Source organism: Coffea arabica, chromosome 2c (assembly GCF_036785885.1).
Source record: "Coffea arabica cultivar ET-39 chromosome 2c, Coffea Arabica ET-39 HiFi, whole genome shotgun sequence".
In the NCBI taxonomy this organism is placed as follows: domain Eukaryota; kingdom Viridiplantae; phylum Streptophyta; class Magnoliopsida; order Gentianales; family Rubiaceae; genus Coffea; species Coffea arabica.
The window spans coordinates 71,313,465-71,339,323 of record NC_092312.1 but is presented as its reverse complement, the minus strand read 5'-3'; the positions used below and the strand labels follow the sequence as shown (position 1 = coordinate 71,339,323).

Here is a 25,859-nt window from a genome sequence, read left to right as displayed (position 1 = left end):
TCAAATTGGCCTTACACAAATACACCCTAACTTGAGAACTTTAGAAGAATCACTCAAATCTTCTCCAAATACTTCTAAGAAAACAAAGAGAAAGAAAGTAGATTAGTCTTTCTAGAGTAACTCAACCAAATAAACTTGTAATATGGATTTAAAAAGAAAAAACAACAAAAGAAACATAAACATGAGGACTTACTTCTTTTCTTTTTCAAAGGTAACCAATCTCCAGTTGTTATCAAAGCTTCGACCACATCAGGAAGCAAAGCAGCACGAGTCTCATCAATTACCCTTCCGCCAATGCTAAATGTTGATTCCGATGCCACAGTAGTAGCTGGAATTGCAAGAATATCATGAGCCATCTTGCTAAGAATAGGAAATTTTGGACTGTTTGCCTTCCACCAGCCTAGTATGTCAAAATCATCTTTTCTTGGAAATACAGGCTCGTTCAAGTACGATTGCAATTCAGATTTTTGACTAGCAAGAATAGTAGAAGAACATGATTGCTGATACCATTTGTCAAAATCAGACAACTTATCATCATCATCTTCTACATCTATATTTTTGTTACCACAACTAGAAATCCCTTCTCCTATATTATCTCCAACATAACTCAAAAAAGGAGTAAGGTCACCTCCATATTCAACAAACAAGTCAGCAATAGCATTACGAACTCTATCCACATATCTTTCACCACCTTCTCCATAAAGATCATTGTAATAATACTCTACTAAAGCCAACTTAAATCTAGGATCAAGCACCACAGCAATAGATAGCACCAAAGAACATTCTTCCCAATATTTCTCAAATTTTGCTTTCATTGGAATAACCATTTCTCGAATAAAATCATGCTCACTAACTTCCCACTGCCTCATCTTAATACGAAGATTACATAAATCGGGAAAGAAAACATTTGCTGTGGGAAAAATAGAACCACTAAAATGATATGTGGCTTCATAAAATTTTTTCAAACAACCATGAACAACACTAGCCACTTTCCAATCATTTTTTGAAGGATTGAACTTGTAATTTCTGTCCATTTGTTCTAAATGACAAAAAGCTTCCTTCAAAGGCAAAGCAGTCTCCAGCATCAAGAATGTAGAATTCCATCTATTTTGAACATCCATACCCACTCTTTTTTTATTTTTCATCTTGCATTGATTAATTGCATTCTCAAACTTTTGATAAGAAGAAGTAGACCTTTTCAAGTACTTTAAGGTCTTTCGAATCTTATGAAGCAATTTTCCAATAATAACTAACCCATCTTGCACAATCAAATTAAGAATATGTGCACTACATCGAACATGAAAAAGATCACCTCCTAAATTGAGCAATGACTTATCCAATAGCCATGATTTCAAACATTTAACCATTGAATCATTTGAAGATGCATTATTAACAACAACAGAGGTAAGCTTTTTATCAATGTTCCATTCCAAGATGATATCAGAAATAAATTTAAATAATGTTTCACCATCATGAGGATATGGAACAAATTTAAAAGCAATAATTTTCTTTTTCAATTCTCAATGTTCATTGACATAATGAGCTGTCAAATAGGCATAGGCAAAATTTTGGTGATCTGATGTCAGTAGTTAGACTTATCTTACCATCAAAATCATCCAAATACTTATACAATTTTGCCTTTTCTTCTTTATAAACACTAATCACATCTACCCTGACTGTATTTCAAGAAACCAGCTTAAAATTTGGCTCCAAATTATTCAAAAAATCTCAAAGTACTCATACTCAACTATGGTAAAAGGATAGTTGTGTTTTATTATAGCTCTAGCCAAATCCATTCTACTTCTCTCTTGATCAAACTTGAAAGTTTGAACTTTAACTTTATCATCCAAAGCATTTTTAGCCAACTGAAGTACTTGCTACCCTCCACTCCTATGTCTTCTAGCAATGCAATTATCTATGTGTTTTTTCAAATGGCTTGTCCCGCATGAGCTATCCCTGGCCATTTTTTTTTACAATGCTTACATATGGCAACAATACCAGTAGCAGTCTTAACTCTATCCATATCAAATCATACCTTAGATGTTAATTTCTTTTCCCTAGGTTTCTTACACGAATCATCTTCCTTCACCTCCTCCTCTTCCGAATCCAAAATGGCAATCTCATTCTCATCAGCTGTGCTACTTGGTCCTGTTGGATTACTCGGCAAAGATGACATCCTGCAATTAGTGAATAACATAATTTATTAGATAAACATGGTACAAGACAAATTCCTTAGAATGTCGCATTCAAAATCCAGTGAATGCAAAAAATCCAGTGAGCAGATTCATGTATGCATCAACCATTTTTTTACTTTTTTCTAGAAAAAAAGGAGAATAACAAATGTTGATATTGTGTTAGTAAGACTCCAAAGGGGGAAAAGGATAAGCTGCCCTATTTTGGAGTTGAAAAGGACAACTACATTTAGGATTTAGGATCTTTTTTCTCCTTGAAAGAGTTGAGTTTAGTCGATTGCCATTTTCTCTTTGTTTTCTCTTCCCTGAACTCTAGTTTCCCTAATTTCATTTTGCACTTACCTTCTTTCTAGAAAAATACTTATATTCTTTCTTCCTTCTGTTTTTTTTTTTTGGTTTTGCTTATTTCTATTTTCTAGTCCAAGATTTAATCTAGCTCCATTCCACTTTGGTGCCATCAGATGTTTTATATTTCAGACCTCCAAATTTCTACCGAAAAACAGAAAACAAAAAGAAAAGACCAACGACGATGGGTGAAGAGGAACTGAGGGCTGAATGCAAACAAATTTTCTTGTTGAGTGGGCCAAATATTTCCTACTACTTCGTTACTTATAGGAGTTCAATTGAATTTATATACCCTTCAAAATGGAAATGATCATTTACCCTTCACAAATTGAATTGGGACATTAAGATTAAGTCAAGTTTCTTATGCAATCCGCAACGAAAATCTAGCTCGCAAGAAACTATCACTAACAACGACTAAAATACCTTCTGTTTGGGGAGGTAAGAAGGTTTCGTTCTACAGCATTTCTCATATCTTCTCAATTTTCCCCCACAAAAAATTTTAAAAAAAATACTTGACTGAGAAAGAAAGCTGGGCTGCTACTTGGTAGAACTAGAAGCCTAGAAGAGCTGGGCTTGCTGCAATCGTCAGGCGTCAGGGCGGACTGGTGTCTGGCGGAGCCACGGAGGTAGAGCAAAAGAGGAGAAGTCTCACGGAATGACGGAAGAGCTGGGCTTGCTTCTTTGGAGCTAGCTAGACCCAGCGATTTTCTTTGGAGCTGGGGATGAAGAGCAAACTAGAAGCTTCGCCGGTCCAGGTCAGGTGTCTGGTGAGTGGTGACTGGCGGAGGCATGACTCAGGAGTCGGGAGGCAGAGGAGAAAAAGGATAGCTGGAGTTGGGTAAGGAGCAACAGAGAAGAGAGGTGCGGCAGCGGTGGGTATTAGACTATTAGGGTTGAACAAATTGGGAATGAAAGTAAGTAGTGGTATGAAAAATTATGACAGATAGAGATAGGTATATATTTTTTAATTATTAATTAATTAAAAAACGGGTTCGGGTCCTATACGAGTCGGAACGGCATATTCCGTATTCGACCCGCAAATTCATTAGACAAAATGGGTCCGGGTCCGGGTCACGGAACTATATGCCTTCCCCTACTCGGCAAATATTAGCGGGCCTGAGCTGGGTCCGGGTCTAGACCCGGACCGTTGACAGCCCTAGTTGGATGGGTTTTAGATGGGTTGATATTGAATTTTTATTTAAATGGGTTATATCCAACTTGCTTAATTATAAATTGGGTTGATTTTGCGTTGAGTCATATTGGACCATCCCAAACCCATGACCCAATATATTAATTAATACATTTTGATACATAAACTTTCTTACATATATTTTCACACAAAAAAATTTTTCACATACATAAACACATTTTCATGTACATAAATGTATTTTCACACACTAATACACTTTCACACACACAAACACATACTCACTTTTTAAACTCCTTAGAAACACATCATAAATAGAATAATATTTTATATTGCTTGTATTGTGAATTTAGATAATAAATTGTATATTTAAGTAGATTAGTTAAAAAAATTTGTTTATTTTATACTTTTTAATACTACTAATTGATTGAAACTTATTTTTGTCACAACTTATCAACACTTTTACTATTCATATCTGCTTTATTGTAAGTTGTAATATTCTCTATATTTAAATTATTGAATGCTAGATTATATTATACTTGAAAATGTCAGTAAGAGACATATAATTTGTTGTATTATAATATTGATAAGGAATTATTGTCAATGAAATAAAACAAGTTAGGGAAAAGTAAAAAAATGTAATTAGAACAAATTTAAAACACTATTCTACGTACACAAAATATTAACAAATAGAAGCAAGTAACAACTTGAGAACAATCACAAAAAAATATAAAAAAAGGGGAGGAAAACAACATACTTTTAAAAGATATAATAAATTATTATAAAAGTTGAGAAATTTTAACTATTGTTGTAAAGGTAAAATAAGCATGAGTTTTTATTTTAAGTTTCTTTTTTCTTTTAAATAAAAATTAAAAAAATTAATTGAAAACATATATATGAGAATTTTGAATATAAATTGGTCAATAAATAATTAACACATGCCCAAGTGCAAGTGGTTGGGCATATGTGTATTGAATCTTGTATTTATTATTTTGAATTACTTTTAAGTAAGTTGGGTATTGGGTATCCAAATGAAAAATCTAACCCGCCCAATGAATAAGTTAGATTTTTCTTATCCAACCTAACAAAACCCATAATCCAACTGATCCAACCCATCTTTTAAAATTAATGGACTGGTTGGGGTGATCATTGAATTTTGGGCTTTTTTACCAGCTCTAATTCCACTAGTGATTGCAAAATAGGCAGTCAAATCACTATTGAATTGCAGCAGTTGCTGATTGGGAAATTGGTAGTTGAAAGGGAAAAGAGAGGGGCATAAGAAAAATGGTTAGTTAATATAATAAATTAATGTAATACTCATTCCTTACAAATGTTTACCGAGCAAATGTTATTGTAACTAGTGCTCATGACACACTCTATCATGTGTGTAGCCTACAAAAATATATTTATCAAAATTATCCCTTTAAAGAGTAAAGAGTTTTTTTATGGATCAAATTCGATTATCATGCAGGTGATCATGTAGAAAGATAATAGAAGTGGAGTAAAATACATGGGCATTAAGAGTTGGTGAAAGAAAGCTATAATGAGTGAACAATTGAACTGATAACTACTTTTTGATTCTTGCTAATTATGGAGATTTTTTTTTAAATTATTAGTACAAATTTGTCCTTATAATTAAGGGTATATTACAAATTTTAAAAAGTGACTAACACCGTATGTTTACGCCATATAGTGACACTCCCCCTTTATATATTGTATAAAATATTTTTCCACCAAAACCCATACTATATTTTTTAAATATGATTTAAATTACAATTCTAATTCTTAAACTTGAACCAAGTGCCTCCTAAGTGTTTTTTTTGAATTTTTTTTGAGTGTTTTTAAAATTTAAATTTTGATTAGAGTATTGGTAAAAGTTATGATTTTTGACTACCGCCCATCACTGCCACCCACCTCTCCTTCCTACTTCATCACCATCATTGCTCTTCCTCTTCTCTCTTTCTCCCTTTCCTTTCTCCTTCCTCCTTCGTCCTCCTCCCTCTTCTGCTTCCTTCCCTCCCTTCCCCCGTTTCCTTCTTTCCCGTTCTCTTCCCTCCTTTTCCTTGTCTCCTGTAACCCTCCTCCTCTCCCTTCATTTTTCTTACTGTGATCGGTGCAACCAAATTTGTGGTTGAGGGACAAGGGGAAGAGAGGAGGAATGAGAGGATGGGAGAAGCGGAAAAAAGAGGGGAGGAGAAAGGAGGGGAAGGAAGGGAGAGGTAAGAGAGGGGAAGAGGGAAGGGAAAGGCATGAAGGAGGGAGAAGTGGTTGATGATTGTGGTGGGTGGCAGAAGTGGATGGAAGAAGAAATAGATAATAGGATTCATCTTATTGTTTTAATTTTTTTGTGTTTTTGTTGGTTGCATTTGGAACTGTAATTAGGGTACGTTTGGCTCTACAGAATTGGAATTGAATTAGAATTAGAATTCTACGAATTAAAAATCCAAATCCTTGCAATTCTTTCATTTGGAAAATGCATAGAATTGATACGGAATTTATTTGGAATTCCAAATTCTTTGTTTGGATGAGAGAAGAATTCATTAGGAATTAGAATTATTTTCATGAAACATTTGCTTACATAAAATTTTTCTTTTTTCCTTGTTTTTATATAATAATTTCTTTTTTTTCTTACATTTAGCTAATTTTTATTAAAAATTTAAAGGAAAAAACCAATTTGTACCTTTACTAATTTACTTTTTCTTGCATTTAGCTAATTGTTACTCAAGCTTTAATGAAAAATGCAAATTACTTCCTTTTTTGACAAAATATCAGCCAAAAACCCGAAACCAGCTAAGACATTCAGGCAAAAATTACAACCAACAATGACAATATAAATAGAAAATATTGCAACAATGATAATATAAATCGACACCTACATATCAAGAGCAGAATACTTGTGCTAAATTGCTTGCTTAAACAACCATCATAGAGATAGAGGTTATATACACTATAGTGGAAAAAGTAGCCCTCATTTCTGGCTACTTTAACATTGAAATGGTTTGTTAGCAATCGAAACTTTTGGCCTCTGGAAGCAACACCAGTCCTAGCCATTAGTAGTCTCTTGGCATCTGAAAAAAGCAAACATTGATACGGCCAAATATTGATATAATCCATGACTTCTATAATGAAAAAAGCAAATTACTTCCTTTTTTGCAAAATACCAAGAGCAACAACCAGCTGAGACATTCAGGCAAAACCACAACCAACAACGACAATATAAATAGAAAATATTGCAACACAATTCACGATTCTTTAGAAGAATGCATTCTCACTAAAAGTTTAATAAATGTATTCTCGCTAAAAGAAATAGAAAAATGTATTCTCGCTAAAAGCCTAAAACAAGCCAAAGAGAAAGGTAGCTCTTTTGAATTGTAATAGTCCTTTCTAGCTTCAAAGGTAAGACAAGAATTCAACCAATTGTGGATTTCAAAAACACAAAACAAAGGAACCAAGCCATCAGCTTCAACATTGAAACACCAAGGCACCACCACTTTCCTCCTCCTTGCAGACCTACACAGCCTTCATGAACATCAAAAATTCGATGGTGACGTCAAAAAATATAGTCCACAATTGCCTTGGAAAGTTCTTACACAAATATAGTCAGCAAATGCACTAGTAACATTCCTTTTCCCTGTATGAAATACTCCTGATTTTTTAGGGGGTTTAAGACACAGATGCCCATGCCAGTTCACAATGTTTCCATGTCAGGTAAGGGTGATTGTAAAGCTGCATAAGTTTAATGCTAAATTAAGACCATTTTCCTTTGATAAATAATCCTTGAATAAGGACACAATGACCATTTTGCTTTCGCTGTAGAGCAAATGTACCATTTTCACAAGAAAGGAAGCACCTGCCTCTTGCTTCTTAGTATCATTCTCATCTAAATTCAGCGCCTTCTAAGAAATTTGACTAGGTCACTAATTTGCTACAACAAGTATACAATAATCTCCCATCCTTTAAAGAACAAGACACTACTGGTGTGAAAAGTTAACAAAATAAGAAAGTAGAATTAATAGGCTTAATCATGGGAAATTGCAGTTATATCCAAGGCTTATTTACATATGTTACTCTACAAGCAATTAGTTTAAGTTCTTGTTCAAGTAGACCAAGCTCTACTTCATTTAATTGGAGAAAACCTCTTTCCACTACCCTATAATAAATTCAATCGTGGGAATATTTGTAAAAGTCATTACCGTTTATACCATACCTCGTCACTAATTTTATCATACACCAACATCGAAATTAAGTTTAAGCTTTGGCATTTATAACATATATACTTCATTGCTCGAGTTTAACTACTATTATACACAAAAGTGAAATTAAGTTGACTAATTTTTACAAAATTTGCCGTAAACTTGACAAGTTTTTCACCATTCAAAAGTTGTGCAAAATTGAAATTAGAACATCTACTTTACAATCATATAATGTTAAACAGTCATGAAAAACACTACATCAGATTCTTACCCAAAAAAAAATAAAAAACACTACATCATAGATCATATTGGACGTTCATCACCTACTTGACCAGCAGTGAGCTAGCCTTGAATAGTAACTTGATTGGCATAACAAACTATCAATCCGTGATACTTCTTAGGGGTAAAACAAAATGTGCATAGGCAGTCCTAAAAACAGGAACACCAGCTGCCACAATGAGGCAATGCAAAGTTACATGTTGGTAGCATGCAGTACATTCTTATAGGTGTCCAAGACAAGTGAAAAGGACACAAGTCTGTTGAGTAGAATACAAAAAGAAAAAGGAAATAATCTTCATTCGCTCTTCAGTTCAAAAATTCGCCCACTCAACTTCTCTAACTTAGTAGAAAACCAGTATACTAGCTTATAGTATATAAGCAGGCTGGTGTTCAAGGTATTCCGAATATTTGTGAATAACTAATGCATGCTTTTACCATAAAGCGTGCAAAAATTGAAGACAAGCAACCATTTTGGGAACAATTAACCAGCACTTAATCAGTAAACGTTGCCACCCATACAAAGTATCTCAGTTTATTGCACCAAACTAATAACTGGATAGTTAGTAATTATTCAAGATATATAGTTACTAATTGACATCAAGAATCCCAATCAACAATAGCTCATGCTTATAGAAATAAAGACCATGAAGCAAACAACTCAACATTTTACAAGAGATGATAAATCAACCCAGGAATTGATTAATATTTAAATTAATGCCACAATATACCATTAGACACAGAAAACACCACAATCGTTTTGAAATAAAATTAACTTTTGATGTATTTGGGTATTAAGCCTTCAGAATTTCTTCTATACAGACTTCACATAATTTCATATTCAACTACAGCTCAGTCAAAGCCCATTTGGAAACAAGTGCCTCCACTAGAACCTAGAGAGCTACTAATGTAAGAGCAGATATCATTAATTCCTGCTTAAGGGGCCTTAAATCCATAGTGCATTGCAATAGGAAAAAGAGTAAGGAAACGGGCTATCACATTCATAAGTGGTACCTGCCCACTATTATTGAAATAAAAACCAGAAAACACTACAAACATAAACCCTCTTCCAAGACTACCATCTCCATTCTAAAACACAGAGATAACAGAGGATGATAGTCAATTAGCACTCATCATAAGAAAAAATAGACATGAAAACAGAACAAACCATTGCAATGTGTCCAATGAAACAAAGCTATGTAATAAAGCCCATAACCAATGATTAATTGAAAAAATTTCAAAGATAAAGTTACCTTTCACAAGCCCTAAATGTATCTGAAATTTGGGGAAAGCAGAAAAGCTGAAGGAGAGAGCCCAAAATGTCAGGCTGAGAGGAATAATGGTGATTACAGTAGTAATGGAGAAGTGGCAGAGGCAAGTGTAGAGACGGAGTGTCGTGGTACAAAACCAGAAATGTTGTAGGAATGGAAGTTGAATAAACAAAAATTAATGAATACTCAAATTCGATTGGATTCAAGAACAAACACCTTTCCTTTTCATTAATGAACTTCAAAACTAGATACAGAATAAGAATTGGCGGCAAAGAGAAGAAGGGGGAAAAGAATGCAGGAAACTTGAGAGGAAAGACAATAGAGGGGATATTCCCTCTCTAGTTACAATAGCAAATCTTAACCAAATGATAGCTAACAAATTACATGATCGTATCATTTATAGAAGCTACTCTAACTAACTCCTTCCAATAACTAATGAGGGATTGACACGTGTAAGCAGAATCTTCAAGCTTGTTTGGTCCCTAACTTCAGCAAGAACAGCATGAACCCAGCAAAGGCGTGATTTATGGATCGCGCCTTCACTCTCTCTTCCACGACTTCTCTTTTCCTGACTTCACGCCTTTCTTCTTTCGTACACTATTAACTGCCGTCTTCACCAGACCACAACTTCTCTTGACATCTTCCTGCTACTGTTGCGTCTTCCTTAACTTCTCTTCACGCCTTTTTCCCTTTTGTACTAAACTACTGACTTCATTACAATATTCCCTCCTTAACAGTAAATCTTGTCCTCAAGATTGAAAGGTGGGAAACTGTTTCCTAATCTCCTCCGCATCCTCTCATGTAGCTTCTGCAGGGTCTGTGCCCCACCAGTGGATTAACCACTGAGTTGCAGCATCATTTCTTTTCTTTACCATCCTCCTACCAAGCACTGCTACTGGTTCTACCCTCCAGTGCCCCTTTTCATTTGTTTCTGGTAATTGGAGTGTAGGGGTGGTCTTGTCACCAACCTTTTTCTTGAGCAATGACACATGAAAAATAGGGTGAGCCTTTGAAGAGGTGGGTAGATTCAGTCTGTATGCTACCTCTCCTATCCTTTCTGCTATCTAGTATGGACCAAAGTACTTTACTGAGAGTTTGGTGTTTCCTCGCAAGGCTATTGAACTCTGTATATATGGTTGTAGCTTTAGGTACACCCAATCTCCTTCACTGAACTCCCTCTCACTCCTCTTCTCATCAGCATATTTCTTCATCCTTTCCTGAGCCTGCTTCAAGTTCTGTTTCAACATGTTGTCCATTTGCTGCCTTTTTTTGATGTAATCTCCCACTGCAGCTACTCTAGTCTGAAGGTAAGGTCCTAAAGCCAGTTGAGGAGGGGGGAGGATATATAATGCCTCGAATGGAGTCATTTAAATGGCTGTGTGGTGTGAGGTGCTATACCACCATTCTGCCAAGGACAACCACTGATTCCATCCCTTAGGTTCTATATGAGTCACACACCTGAGGTACATCTCTAGCACTTGGTTGACCCTCTCAGTCTGACCATTAGTCTGAGGGTGATAAGCTGTATTGTAGTCTAGTTTAGCTCCCAACATACTGAACAGCTCTCCCCATAATTGACTGACAAATATCCTATCCCTGTCTGACAACATGCTTTGAGGAATCCTATGCAATTTACTGACATTATCAATAAAAAGTCTAGCTACCTTTGGTGCATCAAAATGATGTGCTAAACTGATGAAGTGGGCATATTTGGTGAAACTATCCACAACCCATTATGGTATTCTTCTCTTTTGATTGTGGCAGTCCTTCAATGAAATCCGTGGTAACGTGGCTCCATGAATATTGAGGGATAGGTAATGGTTGTAGCAATTAGGGATGGGCATGGGTCAGGTACCCGTTTCTAACAAGATATGGTTGACCCAACCCTAAAATATCGGATCAGCCATTTTGCAAATCTAACCCGTTCCTAATATTTTCGGGTACTCGAAAAAAAGGGGCGAGTCATAGGGTACCCGCCCCTAAAAAAAACTATTTTTCAATAAAAAAATATTTTTCACTTAATATTAACATGTTTTCCAATAAAAAAAGTATGCTTTCCAATTAACATTGGTAGATATATTATAATCAAAATCCATGCATCACCATTCTCACATATTTCTTCCAATAATCAAACTGATTTCATAAATTTAGTATATATTAGAATAATAAAATCTAATAGATAAAACGAAATTTTATGATAATTTTGAGTACATCACCGTTCTCACGCATTTCATCCTTCTGTAACATAACAAACACAAGGATAATAAGTATATGATAACTTTTTCAAGTATAACAAACACAAGAATAAAACGAAGTTTTATGATAATTTTGAGTACATCACCATTCTCACACATTTCATCCTTTTACAACATAACAAACATAAGAATAATAAGTATATGGCAACTTTTCCAATTTCCTTAAGGATATTATGGTACAAGATTGCATCCAAAATGAGTCGATTGTAGAATCAAGTTTGGAAAAGAATTGGACAGAGTTAATAATTTTTTAAGAAAGTATAACTAAAATAATTTTGAAAAATTTTTCCCAACTTTCTTACATCTTTGGAATAGACCTTGTTGCATTAAAGGTGATGAAAAAGAAAAATAAATTTCTTGCACTAAAATAAAGGAAACAAATTTAAGAAACACAATTGCAATAAAATAAATAAATAAATGAAAGACACAAATGTTTTTATTATTTCGTTAACAGAAAATTGGAGCTCCAAACATAAATCTTTGATTGAATTGATCAAAATTTTGCAGAAAAAATCGATGGAAGTAGAATAAAAATGAAAACGAATGAAAGGGATGAACAATTTTTATGATAGAGTTTCATAAATTTTTCTTTATTTTATTCATTTGGTTCAGGTTTCACAAAAAATATTCACTTTTTTTGGACAAGATGAGAAGAGGTGGATCATATGAGATTAAAATATGAGGTTGTGAACTACTTTACTTACATTTAGGATTAAAAATTATAAAATTATATAATGAACCCTTATTTTTCTAATATTTATATAATATACCCTGCGAGTCGGGTACCCGTGGATTTTTATTTTGCTGATCCGTATCCGTATCCGTTTTTACGAGTACCCAACCCGCATTTGTCTCGCCAAGAAAAATCGGATCGGATATTCTATTTTTCGGATCGGGTGGTCGGGTTTCGGATCGGATCGAATTTTTTTCCCACTCCTAATAGCAGTCCTGGATAAGCCACATGTTCATCTTTACACTTCCTACAGGTGTCACATTCCAAAACCATCTTCTTGATCTCCTTGTACATTCCTGGCCAGTAGAACAGCTGTTTGGCTCTCATGTAGCTGGCTTGAATACCCGAGTGTCCTCCTATTTGGGAGTCATGCAATGCAGTGATAAGCTTCTTCCTGGTATCACCTTGCCTCCCCACTACTAATCTCTTCTTGTACTTGAGAATACCATCCTGGTAAGAGTAGTCTGGTGCCTGTGTAGGAGACAGTAGCACCAGTGATATGGTCTTTTGAGTCCACTCATCCCCCTTATAACTCTCCATTACCTCTCTGATCCAAGCAGGCATTGCACAAGATATGGCTGTGCATTCCCCTATCCCCTCTCTGCCTTGTCTAAAAAGTGCATCCTCAGCTACATTGTCTTTTCCCTTCTTGTAGTGAATTTCATAGCTCAGTCCTAGCAACTTAGTGAGCCACTTCTGTTGGAGAGTAGTAGTGATCCATTGCTCCAGCAAATACTTTAATCTCTGATGGTCAGTGTGTATGATGAAGTGATGCCCCTCTAAGTAGTGTCTCCATTTGGTTACAGCAGTCACTAATGCTAGCAACTCTTTCTCATAGATTGACAGCCCCATGTTCTTCTGTCCCAAGGCTTGACTAACGTAGGAAATGGGCCTCTTGCTCTACATCAGAACAGCACCTGTGCCAGTATAGCATGCATCTGTCTCAATGATGAAGGGTTGTGTGAAGTCAGGCACTGCTAGCACAGGAGTATGGCACATGGCTCCTTTTAACTCCTGAAAAGCCTTCTCTGCGTCCTCACTCCAATGGAAATTGTCTTTCTTCAGCAGATTTGTCATAGGCCTTGCTATGGCTCCATATCCTTTGACAAACCTCCTATAGTAGCCTGTCAGTCCCATAAATCCCCTTAGCTGCTTGATGTTAGTTGGTTTGGGCCAGTTCTCCATGCACTCTATCTTCTTAGGATCAGCTTGAACTCCTTCTGCTGATATTATGTGTCCCAAGTACTCCACCTGCAACTGAGCAAAAGAGCACTTGCTCATCTTGGCATACAATTGGTGTTGTCTCAGAAGATTCATTACCTTAGTTACATGTTTGACATGCAACTCCAGTGTTGGGTTGTAAACTAGAATATCATCGAAGAACACCAACACATGTTTCCTCATCTGATCTTGAAAAATCTGGTTCATCAGGCCCTGGAAGGTTGCTGGTGCATTGGTCAAGCCAAATAGCATGACCTTGAATTCATAGAGTCCTTGGTGAGTTTTGAAAGCTGTTTTTGGAATATCTTCCTCCTTGACTCTGATCTGAAAGTATCCTGCCCTTAGGTCAATTTTTGTGAAGTACCTGGCTCCATGCAGCTCATCTATCAACTCTTCAATCAAAGGCATGGGGAATTTATTCTTCACTGTTAACTCATTCAGTTGCCTGTAATCCACACAGAATCTCTATGTTCCATCCTTCTTCTTAACCAGCTACACTGGTGAGGCAAAAAGACTACTGCTAGGCTGTATGATGCCTATTTCCAGCATTTCCTTTACTAATTTCTCAATCTCTGCCTTCTGTACGTAAGGGCACCTGTATGGCCTTATTTGGAAAGGCTTGGCTCCCTCTTTTAGAACAATCTAGTAGTCATGGCCCCTGGTTGGAGGCATCCCTTTGGGTTCTTCAAAGACATCTTTGTATTGATCTAGCACTTAATTGATTTTAGCAGGTATCTAACCTGTACCATCCTCCTCTTTTATTGCCACTAGTTGTCCTACCATCCCATATGCCTGTTTCCTCAACCACCTATCCAACCTGCTTCCTCTGATCATCTTTAAACTAGTGCTAGTATCCTCTCCTCTCAGCACTATTTCCTGCTCTCCCTTATGGATCATCATACTGAGCTCCTTGAAATTGAATTCTATGGGACTGTGCTTGGCCAGCCAATCTACTCTAAGGATTATGTCACAGCCTCCTAATCTTAAGGTGTTAAAGGCATATTGGAACTGATGACCTTGCATTTCCCACTGCATAGACTTATCCAGTCCCTTGGATTCTACCCTTTCTCCATTGGCCACATTAACTATCAAGTTAGGTCCCTGTGTGCTAAGCTTCAGTTCCTTTGCCAGTTGTTCATCCAGAAAACAGTGGGTACTACCACTGTCTATTAGTGTAGTAACCTGTTTCCCCTTAACCAGGCCCTTTAGTTTTATGGTTTTGTGCCCTGCCCCTCCAGCCAAGGTATGGATGGACACCTCTATATGTTCATCTACCAACTCCCCATTAATACAGTCACAATAGACCTCCTCTTCCTGCTCCTTGCTTCCTTCTGCAGTTTCAGCTTCTTCAGCTAACAAGTAATAAATATGGGATTGTTTGCATACGTGTCCTAAAATATAAGGTTCAGCACATTTATAGCACAATTCTTTCTCTCTCCTCAGGTTAAATTCTGCATGGGATATCTTCTTGAATTGATTTTGGTTTGTTGCATTTTGGTTAGGGGGTCTAGTGGTGTGTTTGGGATTGTCTTGGTTTCATCTGGTATGAGGGGGTGTTTTTATATGACTTTTCTGACTGCTAAAACTAGCAGGAACAGCTTTGTGTATCTTCTGTATAGCTTTTAAGTTCTTCTCTTGTAATTTGGCCACTTCGCTAAGTTTCAGGTTTTGACATTTTCACCATATTGACAATTTTCTCTTTCAATCCACTCATGAAGCATGCTTTATAATAGGAATCAGATAAATGTGGTAAGGATGGCATTACCAGGGCCTTGAGCATTTCAAATCTTTTCAAGTAGTCAGCTACTGATCCAGCCTGTGCTAGCTTGTTGAACTCCTCAATGGCTTCCTCAGGTTTTCCTTCCCCAAATCTGATGCACAGAGCAGTAGTTAACTCTTCCCAAGGTATAGCTTCCCTTCCATAGAAGACTCCATGAAACCAGATGTCTGCTCTATCCCTGAAGTAAAGTTCTGCTACTTCAGCCTTCATTTCATCTTCTATTCCATGTATCTTGAAATACTTGTTAGCCTTCCTGATCCATTCCTTAGGATTGCCCCCATCGAAGATTGGTAGATCTATTTTTGGTAGTTTGTTGATGGTTCTGAATTCTCTCCTTCCAGCTACTTCCTTTGGTGGTTCCAACTTAGATCCCTCAAGTTGAGCCACCTCCTTAGAACTGCTGCTTCCTTCAAATTCCTTCCCCATGTCATTCATTTTAGTCTTTAGCTGAGTCATCATATTCATCATTCCTTCATACTTCTGATCTAGCCCCTTTAGTAATTTTTCAGTAGCATCCTACCTGAATCCCATTGATCTGATGGCCTGCTCTATTCCCTCATTTTTGTTGGTGAAGGTTCTGACCACACTACCAAGTTCCACTACCTCTCTTCTCAGTGTTTTGTCCTGATTTTTCGTCATCCCTATGACTCGTAAGACCAGCTCTGATACCACCGTTGTGGTACAGAACCAGAAATGTTGCAGGAATGGAAGTTGAATAAACAAAAATTAATAAATACTCAGATTCGATTGGATTCAAGAACAAACACCTTTCGTTTTCATTGATGAACTTCAAAACTAGATACAGAATAAGAATTGGCGGGAAAGAGGAGAAGAGGGAAAAGAATGCAGGAAACTTGAGAGGAAAGACAATAGAGGGGATATTCCCTCTCTGGTTACAATAGCAAATCTTAACCAAATGATAGCTAACAGATTACATGATCGTATCATTTACAGAAGCTACTCTAACTAACTCCTTCCAATAACTAATGAGGGATTGACACGTGTAAGCAGAATCTTCAAGCTCGTCTAGTCCCCAACTTCAGCAAGAACAGCATGAACCCAGCAAAGGCGTGATTTATGGATCGCGCCTTCACTCTCTCTTCCACGACTTTTCTTTTCCTGACTTCACACCTTTCTTCTTTCGTACACTGTTAACTGCAGTCTTCACCAGACCACGACTTCTCTTGACATCTTCCTGCTACTGCCACGCCTTCTCTTAACTTCTCTTCACGACTTCTTCCCTTTTATACTACTTAACTACTGACTTCATTACACGAGTGACAAAAATTGGACGGAGTAGGTCTTGTGATGAGCAAAGTGATGGGCGGAAGGTGGCGGGATTGGCAAAGGATGGAGGGAGTGGCCAGAGAAACAGAAGGCAGGAGGAAGACAGTGGCAGGAGAGGTTAGTATTGGAGGTGGTAACGATGGTGGAGAAGGAGCAATCGGAACGGGAAACTATTTCTTGCAACTTATGCTTGACCTGATTTTAATTTTTGACCCATGTTAGATCCGCGTGTAGATCCGGTTTAGTTGTGGAATTGAAATTAGAATTCTTTTGGTCCGGTAAAGAATTCAATTCATGGAATTGGATCCCCGTAGAATTCAAATTCAATTCTAATTTTTTAAATAGAGTAGAATCTAAACAGCCCAATTCCAATTCTAAACCCCAATTCTATGGGGAACCAAACATACCCTTAGAGTGTTTTGGGGTTATTTTTGGATTATGTTATTGTAAATTTCATAAAGAAAAACATGTATTTGGAAAACTCCCTAATGTCCGCAGAGCCTAGGTCTTGTTTAGATTGTTATTTTTTTGGGGAAAATTTTTTTCCATTTTTTAGGAAAAAATAAAAATGAAAAAAACTCAAAAGATGATAAAAAGTGTTTATATCAAATGCGGCCCTGTTTGGAAGTGCAAGTTTTTAGCAAGTTTGTTTCCTACAAGTTTTTTAACAATTTTTGCTACAAGAACCCCAAAAAACTTCACAAAGTTTTTTACCTACATGCCTCAAAATACCCAAAACACACAAAAAAAATTCCCTCCCCTTTTTCTTCTACCTCCGTCACCCACTCCAACCCACCACCACCTCCTCCTCCCCCACCTCCCATTTTTCTTCTTCTTTTTCCGTCACCACCACCTCTGTCATCACCTCTTCCAATGCTCAGCAAGAACAATTAGGCCCCCCATGAATGGAGGTAGCACCGATTCATCAGCAACTGGGCCTTGCGAAGTTTCCGATGCCAAACTCGTCCCAGCCGGTGAGCAACTTGGCAGGTTTCTGCTCGAAGGGAATATCGCCGGCGATTTTGCCGATGTCGCAGAAGTGGAAGGAACACTGGCACTGGCGGATGGAATCTCTGCAGTGGCTGGAACTGGAGAACTCGTTGAGCTTTCAATTGGAGATGATGCAGGCGGTGACACTGCCGGAGCATTCACCAGGGAGAAGCCGCAGGTATTGTTGGAGGAATCTTTGGAGATGGAGAAGGAATCGGGGATGCATGAGGGCTGGCCGGAGAAGCTGTGGGCACAGGAGTTTTTGAGGGGGAAGGGGAAGGGAGGAAGGAAAAGAAAAAAGAAAGAAAGAAAAAGAAAAAGAAAGGACAAAAAATGGTGACCATTGCTGCTGGGGAGGCAACGCAGAAGTAACGGGGGAGGGAAGGGGGAGTGGGAAGGAAGAGGAAGAAGAAGAAGAGAGGAAAGAAAAGAAAAAAAAAAGAAAAAAAAAAGGAAAAGAAAAAAAAAGAAAAGGAAAAAAACTTCCAAAAAACTTCCAAAAAACTTCTTAAAAAAACTTTAAAAAATTTTTCATCTTAAAAAATTTTTTCAAAAACTTCTACAGTACACTACAGTAAAATTTTAGACAAACTCTCAAAAAACTCAGGTTCCAAACAGGCCCGCTATTCTTCAGCGTCATATATTCTCTATTGTTTGTATAGATTATTGTGACGTGAACGTACCACGGGCAAACAGCACAAAAGTATCTATCGTGGTCGTGGAAGCCATGAAATGGCCAAAAGGGGTACACATGTCAAACCAGAGTCAGTCACCCTTAAACCGTCCACCCGTACGCGTGTCAGATCAGGTTCCAAAAATCCAACTCTTTCTTTTTCCTCTCTCTATATATTGGTCGCATCTCTCCTCGGACTTTAAATATTTCCCAGACTCTCTCAACCCACCCAAGAAACGAAGTCTCTGGTCGAATTCTTTATCAGGTTAGTGAATTTTTAATAGAAATCGATTTATAAGCTATCTAGAAAATGAATTTTCAATCCAGAAAATTTATTTCCAGTCTACTACGACTAGAAAAGACGCGAATTTATTAACGCTTCATCTATTTGTTATTCTAATCTCCTGTCAATTTTGAACAATCTTGATCCTTTTTTTTTTCCTTTTGGACCTGTAATGGTACTTCAGTTTAGCTTTAGAATTGATCCGAATTTTTTCAACGGCTTTGATTGTTGATTAACTGTAGAAAGGTGGGGAATGAAGAAATTAGGGTTTTGGGAATCTTAGATTCTCATAATTGAAGAGTAAAAGAATCTTTAGAGCTTTTTGCTCTCTTTTTCTCTTTCTGGTATTTGTATATTGTGCAAAAAGGGAAAAAGAAAAGAGAGAGAGAGAGAATTGAGGTTATTAATTTTTGGTGTCCAAATAAGAAATTCTGTGATTGGAATGATTTATAGTGTTATATGGACTTACCTCATGCAGTATATTTGTAAAAATGTGTTTGCTTTTCTGTTTGGGTTGGGAGTACTGTGTTGTTTGTTGTTTCCATGAATTTTTAGGTATTGATTTTTTGCTTGTTACTCGGTTTTTTTTTTTAAAAAAAATTAATTAATGAATTCATTGTCTGTCATTTTTTGGGATTTAATAAATTAGTGCAAGGGGTCTTTTGCTCTCATCGATTATGAGTTTTTATCATTAATCACATTCAGTTTTATTTTAGATCATTGAATTTGTCTAATGTTGATGAATATTTAGTTCTTTTTCCTGGTTGTAGCTTTTATGACAAGTATGTAATGGCACTTTTATGTGTTTTTAAATGCGACCAATTTTATATGATTGCAGGAAGAAATGGGTCGCTCAAGCCGCTCAAGCCGAACCATTTATGTGGGAAATCTCCCCGGAGATATCCGTGAGAGTGAAGTGGAAGACTTGTTTTACAAGGTATTTTATTTTACTTTTATTTTTTTATAAGCATTCCTCAAGATTAGTTGTAGCTAGTGCCTTACTGTCTGAATTTATGTTCTAACCATACAAATATGGTCATATGCTTGTAATTAAGTTGAATTTTGAACTTATATTTTCAAGGCTGCTTGTCTATTCTGCGAGTTAACCTTCCTTTGATGCTATTTTGGGCAAAGAGATACTATGAAAACCGGAGAAGGGAAATGGAATAAGCTAAACCTTTATTACAGAACAGAGCCCCTTTTCTTGTTTTCTGTGGTATTAAACCTTATGCTGGAATTAGACTAGCTTGAAGCACAACCATTGGGATTCCAAGGCCGAAACTTTTGCCATTAATCAAATAATTTTGTGTTAAATTTGAAATTTCGGATGATTTTGTGGCTGAATCATGGGATGCATTCCTATGTTGGGAGTAATTTAGTTCTGTTTTCTTCATTGGTGCCTAATATTTAGAAATGACATGTGCATGCATTTGTCATCGGATGTTGAGATTCTCTTGACTGGACCGAATAGAGTATGGCATGAGGTCCTTGGGTCCTGTTTCCTAGTTGGTTAGTATGTGCATGTACAAGACAATATTTGCTAATTGTTTTTATGTTCTCTCTCTAATGATTTATTGCAGTATGGTCGTATTGTGGATATTGACTTGAAAATTCCTCCTCGACCACCTGGTTATGCATTTGTGGAGGTGAGTTTCTCGATTGATTCAGGATTTGAGTTTTCAATGGATCATTAGTGGTTAGTTATGCCTGGATTATTGACAATCAACAAGGTGAACTCTTTGTTCTAATTTTGTGTTTCACTATCTATTCTGACTTATGAACTCTTTTATACGCTCAGTTTGATGATTACCGTGATGCTGATGATGCTATTCGCGGTCGAGATGGTTATAACTTTGATGGTCACCGATTAAGGGTTAGTTCCCCATCCTTGTTTTGACTATGTTGATTGATGTGTATCAAATTGCTTAATTTTGTCTGTTTACCCCATGTTGTTGCAGGTTGAACTCGCACATGGTGGGCGAGGATCATCATCATCATATGATCGCTACAGCAGTTACAATAGTGGAGGGAGTCGTGGTGGTGTTTCAAGGCGCTCTGACTATCGTGGTGAGTCATTGCTACGTGTTATTGGTTTGCTTTATGCTAAGGATGTAATACATGTAGAATTTGTTGGTAACACTTCAAACTTGTGCAGTTTTGGTCACAGGGCTGCCACCTTCTGCTTCATGGCAGGACTTGAAGGTGAGAATTCTAGATTTTCTTAGTTAGAGGGCTATCCCATTTTAGTTCTAGATTTTCTTAGTTAGAGGGCTATCTGATTTTAGTTCTTTCTTTTTTAAAATTGATTAGTTTTATCTCTTTTACTAGGATCACATGCGTCGAGCAGGTGATGTCTGTTTCTCTCAAGTTTTCCGTGATCGTGATGGTGAGTTGTCTAATATTTTTTCTATTTGGAATAAATTTGTGTTTTTGTTTAATATTAAGAGTCTATTGCAAATTTCTGTGGGCTCAAGTGTCACTGGTTTTGTGTTTCAGCACCTTCTGTAGGCTTAGCAACATACTATACTATATATAAAGTGAAAGGAGGGGGTTGGTGTAAACATGTTTTGCCACTTTTTAAAGTTACATTGTTATCCTCAGAAAAACTAATTAGTATCATAAATACCCAATCATATATAACCTGCATAATATTCACTCTAACTACCTAAAAACTAATTTTTATTCTAACTACCCAATTATGTATAACCAACATAATTTCCAACCAAATTGCCTAAGAACATGTGCCAGCATAATCACTTGTAGGTATAATTATCAAAATAACTATCAATTTAATAAAGAAAAATTCATGTCACATTAATTTATATTAAATTTATTTATTTAAATTGCACAGACATGGGTGTGCCCATAGCACTAGTTGAACTTAGAGGTTTATCTAGCACATCTATGTCAGCCTGGTGTTTGGTTATGTGTATTTTTGTTACATCTGTTTGGTAGCTATTCTCAATGTGGATGAGGGGGCTGATCGATGATTTTTATAAAAAGAATTCTGGCAAATCTTTACTTGTTTGTAGCATACTACTATTCTCTGAGGCCACACTGTGCATCTCAGGACGACGCAAATATTTAGCTTTATGGAGCTGAACTGTACAACTTATTAAACTTCAGTGTAGACTTTTCTGGATCCTCTGATGTGCCAAACCTTTTTGTTGGAAAGTACCTCTACCCATTACTGCTCAAAGGAACAATCCCCACGCAGGAATGCCTGTGTGTCTATTTATGTGGATATGCTCAACAATCATCCTATTTAAAAAAAAAAAAGGATGGAGAGAGACCTTAACAGTTAAACTAGGATTCTAAATTTACTTTTAGTAGCATGAATTTATGTACCAGTTGCAAATATATTTGGTGGGAGAAGAGGTGTAACACACTGCTTATTCGTGGAATAACACTACATTTTTTCCTGGTGCATATTACTTAAATTTTTTTAGGGTGGTCATCTTAGTAAATTTATTTTTTTGGAGCATCTTCTGTGGATGTTAAAATTACTTAATGGTTGTTTTCTAGCTTGTTTGTCTTTTATTTGTTCTTTTTTAAGATTGTCAGCAAACAGTTTATTATGACTGTCCTATTTTTAAATTTTAAGTATCTTAAGTTTGTCATTCTGAGTTTTCTAAGATTTGTACTCGTTCCCCTGTTAATGCCTTTTGAAGATTTGATTCTTTTATAACACTATATTTGGAATGATAACTGTTTTTATTGTCATGGTTCATGTGTAGGTATGAGAGGGATTATTGATTACACCAACTATGATGACATGAAGTACGCGGTAAGTTAATACTGGACATAGAGTTCCATTTTTATGTTCCAGTATTTTTAAATGTTAGTGATCTTCAATCTTTCCTTTGCAGTGTTTTAGATTTCTGTCATGATTTTATTTTGATTGCAATTTGCCCCTGATTTGTTGAAAGTTGCCATATGTATCTTTCAATAGTTCTTCATTGTTGAAAAGGAGGAGAAGGAAGGCAGGCTATGATATAATGTTCTTTACTTGTTTGCTCAATTCATTGCAGATACGGAAACTTGATGATTCTCTGTTTCGCAATCAGTATTCCCGGGCTTACATACGGGTATGTAATGATGAACCCTTTATATTCTATCTTGGTGTTATTAGACAGTCGCTTTCATTTTTTTTTTTTTTTTTTGTCTGTGAAACTTTAGGTGGAGGAGTACGATCTACGAAGAAGCTTCTCCAGAAGTCCTAGTAGGAGTCCTGGCTATTCAAGGAGTAGGAGTCCTGGCTATAGCTACAGCAGCAGGAGCAGGAGGTCTGATGAATTCTAAATTTATCTGCCTTTCTAATTTTTGTCTGAATTACTCTACCCATTGACAGACTTTGCTTTTACATAGTGCTTCTCCAAGGGCCAGATACTCTCGTCGCTCTCCATCTAGATCTCTCTCAAGGTCTGTTTCATCAGGGGCTCTGTCTGACTCCCCTCATTATGTTTCAAGGTAGATTATTGCTGTGCTTTTGTTTTTTTGGCTTATCAAACAATTTATTGGTGCTTGAAGCCTTCCAGTTCTGTTATATTCTGTGTGTTGTATAGCTGTATTGTAGTTTCCTAAATGCATGAGAGTGGCTGGTATTTTTATCAGCAACTGCCAGAGTGAGTTCCTGAGATGTTATATTTTCATGATTTGTTGCATCAACAAGGTTAACATGAGGTATATGTATTATGAAGCTAAGTCAAAATTGCTATATGATTCATACTCTCTTCTCTCTCCTGATTATCACGGGCTTGAAGGGTTAACTGTCATTTTCAGAAGACTACTTCCAAATATGAAATTCTCCATTTTGATTTTAATGGTTGTGCTTTATTCTGTTTTCATCTGAGAAATAATTTGTTCAAAGCTAGTGCCTTTATGCCATTTAAAGTGCTTTTTAAGTGGTTATTATTTTCTCTCCTCTCTGTTTTTTTTTTTTTTTGGAACAGTGTGTGATCTTTCTTTCATTTTCCTTACTCTTCTTTGCATGCTTCTATTACGTGGCTTATTACTCGGATTATGATTCTAGTGATGAATGTTTCTTAGTTCTTTGGATATCACTGAACCAATCATTTTCCTTCCTCGTCTTCTTGTTGGATATAAAACTTTTTTTGTTTTTTGGTCCAGCTTCTGGTTTCTAATGCTAAGCTTGTCATCTATGGATGACTGCTGCATGTTCTGTTACTTTTTCTTTAGTAATCTTGAGTTTTTAAGATGAAACCATTAAAGGAGCAAAATGTTTTGCTTCTTATGTTGCTGATATGAGATGGATAGTTTTTGACCACCCAATTTTGTAAATGAAATTAAGAAAAGATGAAAGATACGAAATTTTTGATCTTCTACTTGAAGTTTTCAATTTACATTTATATATTTATGGTCTCTTTTCCTGTAAAACATATGGAATTATCTAGGCTTTTTGTTCTGTTTCACCAGTCAAAAAGGCACCTTAATTTTTTCCAATATCTGGAAAAGGAGATTCACTGCTTCTTTCTAGCATAATGCATTTTAACTTCTAGTTACAGAGAAGTCTGTCCCGTTCAGGCATTTTAATAGTCTGTTCAAAAGGCACCTTAGTAGTTGACAATTTTTGGAAAAAAGAAAAAAATATTTTTCTTCACAAAAGTCAGCACTGTTGGCTTCACTTCTGGGTGAATTTCAGATTAGTAATTCTAATAAGATATGCGTATGCTAGATGTCTTTTGTTCTCAAGTGTCACAATCCATTTTATCCTCGGGGATAGGGGTCAATTCAGAAAGGACTTGCCACCTTTTGTGGTTAATGATACTGTTATGAAGATTGGTTTTTTTGTTTTCTAGATCTGGATTTTCGCGGCGATCTGGGGATTTTGCATGTTAGGGACTTGAGGATTATGGTGCTCAAATATCATGCAACTCTTGGTTGTGGGCCCTGTGGCTGCATGCTGTTTTAGTTGATGAGCACCTGCTGCATAGCCTGGATGGTAAATTTTGTTAATACTTTTTTAACTGTGGCAAGTGATGCCCATGGTGCTAACTTCCCTAGTGAAGATGATGGATTCTTTCCTAATGTGGATTCTTGTCTAAGGTGGTTTTTGCAAAAAAGTAACAAAAACTAGAATAGAATGGCACTTCGTAACTCTGAACCCAAGGTAACGATGACAGCATCATCTTTGTGTGGTTTACAACAGCTTCTTAGCTTTGCTGTTGGTAAAGTATGAGCGAATTGTCTTACTCTTTGCCCTAGCATTGTGTATCATTGTCCTCCCACGTTGGAGAAGACCAGATTTGAAGAATGGGACAACAGTGAACGTGAAATTATTTTGGATTGGTCTAAAAGAGTGTGTATGTTAAGTGGTGCTAAAGATTGCTGGTAGATATTGTTTCCTTGGTTTGATTATCGACGTCGAGGTAGCATGGATGCATATGGATCAGAAGTCATATTGGACTGTTCTGGATATTAAAATGGGTTTATTTTGGAAATTTTTGCAGATCTCCAAGGAAATTTAGAAGCCCAATACTATCTGTAAGTCATAAACTCCTCTGGGATTACTTCTTGTTTTCCATTCGACAAAACTGAATTCTTACTGATCCCATTTAATCTTGTATATTTCACAGCGTCGCAAATATGCAAGCAGAAGTCCAAGCCTTAGTAGGAGCCGAAGCAGGAGCATCTCTGGATCTCTATCTCCTGTATGTATGCTTTCTCCTCCATTTTCTAATTATATTGTACTCGAGGAACTGCCCTTTTGATTGTTGTAATTTACAGGTGAGATCTGATTGAAGCTGATTCAAGCTCTACCCTGGCTGACTTTAAATGAGGGTTCTACGGAGCAGACTTAGTAGGACCCAATCATTTGTTCCCTGGGATTTGGATTAGTAATATTGTGTTGCGGCTTTTGCAAGGAACATGCTGTCACCTTCAGCCCTTCACAGAACTTACATGACGTATGAATTTGGCCTGATAAATATGTATTACCTTATGATGTGGAGATTGATTTTCGCATTAGAACTTCTGATTACTGTGTCCTCTCTTGTCGGCGCTCTCATTTTCCTTCTGCGTATTCTAATATATGGTTGTCGGCTTACGCATCAATGGGTATATATAGCGCTGTTGTTTTTATTGATGGAGTGACGTGGTTGTGGTCAAAGTCCCATCACTTTTTACTTTCTTCCCTATTATCATGCGAGGATTTTGCTTTGCTTTCTGAAAGAACTTGATCTCGATAAGTAGG

The 25,859-nt window shown here is 36.6% G+C and overlaps 3 protein-coding genes and 1 long non-coding RNA gene across 7 annotated transcripts; 1 reads left to right on the top strand and 3 right to left on the bottom strand.

Annotated features, from left to right (window-relative positions):
• Nucleotides 1-3,007, bottom strand: LOC113724619 (zinc finger BED domain-containing protein RICESLEEPER 2-like). Its single transcript, XM_072077167.1, has 4 exons — nucleotides 2,961-3,007; nucleotides 2,036-2,177; nucleotides 194-1,508; nucleotides 1-74 (listed from the first exon to the last, which is right to left on the bottom strand). The coding sequence occupies exons 1-4, from the start codon at nucleotides 3,005-3,007 to the stop codon at nucleotides 1-3; spliced, it is 1,578 nt and encodes a 525-aa protein (XP_071933268.1).
• Nucleotides 3,008-6,925: 3,918 nt separating this feature from the next.
• LOC140036045 (uncharacterized) lies at nucleotides 6,926-9,426 on the bottom strand. Of its 2 annotated transcripts, none has more exons than XR_011839941.1 (2): nucleotides 9,407-9,426; nucleotides 6,926-7,194 (listed from the first exon to the last, which is right to left on the bottom strand). It is a non-coding gene; the product is annotated as an uncharacterized lncRNA (long non-coding RNA). The 2 variants fall into 2 exon arrangements; XR_011839942.1 differs by lacking the exon at nucleotides 9,407-9,426 and adding an exon at nucleotides 7,512-7,526.
• A 3,886-nt stretch (nucleotides 9,427-13,312) lies between these two features.
• Nucleotides 13,313-15,869, bottom strand: LOC140035782 (uncharacterized). The gene is made up of 3 exons (XM_072077165.1): nucleotides 15,344-15,869; nucleotides 14,374-15,024; nucleotides 13,313-14,058 (listed from the first exon to the last, which is right to left on the bottom strand). Exons 1-3 carry the CDS (start codon nucleotides 15,867-15,869, stop codon nucleotides 13,313-13,315), a joined length of 1,923 nt encoding a protein of 640 aa, XP_071933266.1.
• A 2,605-nt stretch (nucleotides 15,870-18,474) lies between these two features.
• LOC113727685 (serine/arginine-rich splicing factor SR30-like) lies at nucleotides 18,475-25,720 on the top strand. Of its 3 annotated transcripts, XR_003457873.2 has the most exons (15): nucleotides 18,495-18,628; nucleotides 19,485-19,583; nucleotides 20,227-20,292; nucleotides 20,445-20,519; nucleotides 20,605-20,713; nucleotides 20,802-20,848; nucleotides 20,975-21,032; nucleotides 22,384-22,433; nucleotides 22,678-22,734; nucleotides 22,826-22,932; nucleotides 23,015-23,116; nucleotides 24,466-24,608; nucleotides 25,117-25,150; nucleotides 25,243-25,317; nucleotides 25,394-25,720. XR_003457873.2 is itself a non-coding variant. In XM_027251972.2 (14 exons), exons 2-14 carry the CDS (start codon nucleotides 19,491-19,493, stop codon nucleotides 25,406-25,408), a joined length of 888 nt encoding a protein of 295 aa, XP_027107773.1. In that variant the 5' UTR covers nucleotides 18,475-18,628; nucleotides 19,485-19,490; the 3' UTR covers nucleotides 25,409-25,720. The 3 variants fall into 3 exon arrangements, 2 of the variants coding, with proteins under 2 accessions (XP_027107773.1, XP_071932419.1); XM_027251972.2 differs by lacking the exon at nucleotides 24,466-24,608 and having other exon boundaries at nucleotides 18,475-18,628; XM_072076318.1 differs by lacking the exons at nucleotides 25,117-25,150; nucleotides 25,243-25,317; nucleotides 25,394-25,720 and having other exon boundaries at nucleotides 24,466-24,618.
• Nucleotides 25,721-25,859: the final 139 nt, after the last annotated feature.

Excerpts from the sequence above, each read along its gene's own strand:
- LOC113724619 (XM_072077167.1), bottom strand. The coding sequence starts at position 3,007 with ATGAGAAATGCTGTAGAACGAAACCTTCTTACCTCCCCAAACAGAAG. Across the intron at positions 2,178-2,960 it reads CTTACCTCCCCAAACAGAAG|GATGTCATCTTTGCCGAGTA; the intron begins GTATTTTAGTCG and ends CACTAATTGCAG. Across the intron at positions 75-193 it reads ACCTTTGAAAAAGAAAAGAA|AAGTATTTGGAGAAGATTTG; the intron begins GTAAGTCCTCAT and ends TTGTTTTCTTAG.
- LOC140035782 (XM_072077165.1), bottom strand. The coding sequence starts at position 15,869 with ATGACTCAGCTAAAGACTAAAATGAATGACATGGGGAAGGAATTTGAA. Across the intron at positions 15,025-15,343 it reads TTATAAAGCATGCTTCATGA|GACACGTATGCAAACAATCC; the intron begins GTGGATTGAAAG and ends CTTATATTTTAG. Across the intron at positions 14,059-14,373 it reads AAAAGAGGAGGATGGTACAG|TGAAGAATAAATTCCCCATG; the intron begins GTTAGATACCTG and ends ATGAGTTAACAG.
- LOC113727685 (XM_027251972.2), top strand. The coding sequence starts at position 19,491 with ATGGGTCGCTCAAGCCGCTCAAGCCGAACCATTTATGTGGGAAATCTC. Across the intron at positions 20,520-20,604 it reads TTGATGGTCACCGATTAAGG|GTTGAACTCGCACATGGTGG; the intron begins GTTAGTTCCCCA and ends ATGTTGTTGCAG. Across the intron at positions 22,735-22,825 it reads ATTCCCGGGCTTACATACGG|GTGGAGGAGTACGATCTACG; the intron begins GTATGTAATGAT and ends GTGAAACTTTAG.